Below are 3,399 nucleotides of genomic sequence, written 5' to 3'. Positions count from 1 at the left end.
AGACTTAAGTTTGGGTTTTTAAAAGTTTAAGAATCGTCACTGTATAACACTAATAGAAATTATCATTTTCGTGATATTGCTTACTAAGTTGGTCAATCAATATAATCAGTGTCCAGTTTGTGTTTCCACCACGCCAACTTCTTTCTATTTAGGATCATGTATAGAATAAATAAATAAAATAAATGAAAAAATAAAAGCGTTATTCAATCAAAACCATCTTCTGAAAGAAAGATATACCACCTTATGTATAAAAACCAAATCTTTATAATTGTAATATTTTAAGTAAAGTTTTTAACTGGTTTAGTCTCTTTCTGTCATACTGTATTTAAATGTCAAGAAAAGGGACAGCTGAATATTTGAAACGGTACAATTAGACTGATGTAGTTGTATAATAAGAGGGTTTGCCTTATATATATAATTTTTGTAAATATTTTTAAATTACATTTTAGGATATTAGTTGTGTTAGCTATATAATTAATAAGAATAAAGCTGTTTATTACATTTTAAGGCTAGTCTAGACAAGCAAAAATCTAAAATAAAGTTGCTAAATACAAGTTGCAACATGTAAATATATATATTAGTTACTAAACGATAACAAAGTAACTACCAGAAACAGCATTTGATATAATATTTCCAAAATACAATATAGTGAAGACAGATATGTGGAGCGCTAGTGTTGTGGGACACATGTCGAAACTTCTTGAAAACTCTATACGAACGAAGAGTAAAGCCGTGTTCTTGTAACCTGCTCGTTCCGTCTACGCTTTGTATCCAACTTCAATGAAAGTATATGTTCGGAAACCTCAATTGATACAGCTAGATGTTAGTGCATTGCAATTTATACTGTAATCACATTTCTGGACGTTCATAATATCTGCTAGCTTGTACGTAAGCTATTTTTAATAATAAATGAAGGATACGTTTTGCTTCAATTTTAGTTAAATAATTTTCTATTATACGAATATGTTATTTTTAAGGTTGAAATTTACATCAAAATATAACTATAATGTCACTGCTAAAACGATTAAGAGTCATTAACACGTTCACTGCGGCAAGTAAAATAATAATATTTCATCAGGTGCGGCGGCGGGCCAAAATGCGCCCCCAATGATATTTCCGCCGGTGCGTGGCAGGTCTTTCTAGACCCAACAGCACTAGGATAGATTAAATTGCTATAACTTTGTGGAAACATAATGTATACATTTTTTTTTTATATTGTTAGAATGACCTTGAACCCAACTTCCTTAGGTTTGATTCGCCCCGGGATCTGGCAAACAGGAAATGAGAAATAAAGCAGGAAAAGCGGCAGGCCGATATCGACCTGAACCGCACTAGAATATATTTTTAGTAGTGATGGGACAGAGAAATATCGAAAATAAAACAGAATTATCGTAAACTCAACTCAAACTCAAACTCAAAATATCTTTATTCAAGTGGGTAACCAAGTACACTTTTGAATCGTCAAGTTAAATTAATCGTAAATTTACATTTACTACTAAAGGAACTGAAAAATTTATTTATTTACTTATGTATGCCTGTCTTGGAAACAGAAATACTTTTATTTTTCTTAGTGGAAAATATTTCTTAACTGCTGTCACTATCACTGTCAATAACTGCAAGGCGAATTACTCTATTTTCTAAAATTTTTATTTTTCTTGTATTGCTTGCCATGGTTGATAATATCGAACGCTATGTTAGATCAGTTAGATAGCACAACACTAACTGGTCGGGCGCGCGCTCTGTGCGGTATCGGGTCGCCAGCTGCCTGTTGGGTGGGCGGGCTGAAATAGGCCCACTGCCGCACTCAGCGGATGCAAAGCAGCGTCAGTGCGTGGTAGGTCGATAAAAGCCTGCCGTTATGTTTTGATGGAGAAAACCTACAATTTTGACCGCAAGATGAAATATATATTTGTCCCTGTCGAATTTTTACAAACACCTGAGATAATCGTTACGCACCAGCGAGAGGGACATAGATTTCTTCGTCCGCACCAGCGGAAATACCGCGGCAGGCTGATATCGGCCTGTTACGCAGTGAACGTGTTAAACTTGTTTGTATGGAGAACAACAATTATATCTCAGACCCAAAAATGTACGTCTTATATAAGATTCAAAATTCTGAAACTATAACGTAAAATAATCAATTTAACGTTATGCTAAAATATGTCTGGCCCATTCCCTTCATTTTTTATTTATAGAACGGGGGGCAAACGGGCAGGAGGCTCACCTGATGTTAAGTGATACCCATGGACATTCTCAATGCCAGAGGGCTCGCGAGTGCGTTGCCGGCCTTTTGAAGAATTTCATTTTTCGTAATTTCTTATTACTATAAAAAAGTGATAAAGCACTACAAATAAAAAATTGATATTTGTTTTAAATTTATTGATTAATTTGAGATTTACCGTATCAAAAATTAATATGAGACAATCCTGAAAATTAGCATGAATGAACCTTATTTCTATTAGCCTTATTGCATAACTGACATAAGCTGATGTGCGTGTGACACTTAAGTTGTTGAGAATGAACAGACTAGCGCCTTTATTTTTCCAAGTTTCTAAAACCCTATTCAAACGTAGGATCCATTTGAACAATCGCATATTAAACAAAAGTGAAGGGCAGGGAGACGTACAGATTGGTAATCCATTTTGTCTGAAACCAATAGAATATGAAGCTCGTACATTACGTAAGCACGACAATGATCGGCGACAAAGACTCTACGAATTCGGCTTATATGTTGCTGCCTGTATGCCCAAGTACGTGCAAAAAATTCAAATGCAGCATACAGATGAATTAGAAATACTCATCGCTCCGGAAGGATTTCACCCAGTTCTAAGCTTTCTAAAACTTCACCATAACGCTTGCTTCAGTACAGTATCAGCTGCAACTGCCATAGATGTGCCTAGTAGAGCATTCCGATTTGAAGTTGCCTACACTATTCGTAGTCTGAGGTTCGCAGAATATGTTAGAGTTAAAACGTATACAGATGAGCTTACGCCTCTAGAATCTGCGTATTCATTGTGGCATGGTGTAAATTGGTTCGAAAGAGAAATATATGATATGTTTGGTATAATATTCATAAATCACCCGGATCTTCGAAGAATTTTGACCGATTATGGGTTTCAAGGACACCCTCTGAGGAAAGACTTTCCTTTAACTGGTTACACTGAGGTTCGCTATGATGATGAACTTAAAAAGCTGGTCTATGAACCAGTCGAGTATGCGCAAGAGTTCCGTAAATTTCAATTAGCATCGCCTTGGAATTATATGAAAAACTTTCACGAGGGTTATAATGATGAAAAACCTGCGAAACAAAACTGATAAATTTAATAAGTTTGTAAACACGGATTAAACGACTATGTTTTCATCTGTATGTAGTTTTTTTATGTTTAAAGAGAATTTTGA

At 35.1% G+C, this 3,399-nt stretch overlaps 1 protein-coding gene across 1 annotated transcript; it reads left to right on the top strand.

Annotated features, from left to right (window-relative positions):
- Positions 1-2,517: 2,517 nt before the first annotated feature.
- LOC125052749 (NADH dehydrogenase [ubiquinone] iron-sulfur protein 3, mitochondrial-like) lies at positions 2,518-3,399 on the top strand. The gene has a single exon (XM_047653769.1). The coding sequence runs from the start codon at positions 2,518-2,520 to the stop codon at positions 3,313-3,315; it is 798 nt and encodes a 265-aa protein (XP_047509725.1). The 3' UTR covers positions 3,316-3,399.

Source organism: Pieris napi, chromosome 1 (assembly GCF_905475465.1).
Source record: "Pieris napi chromosome 1, ilPieNapi1.2, whole genome shotgun sequence".
NCBI classification, from domain to species: Eukaryota; Metazoa; Arthropoda; class Insecta; order Lepidoptera; family Pieridae; genus Pieris; species Pieris napi.
This window is presented reverse-complemented; position numbering and strand designations above follow the sequence as displayed.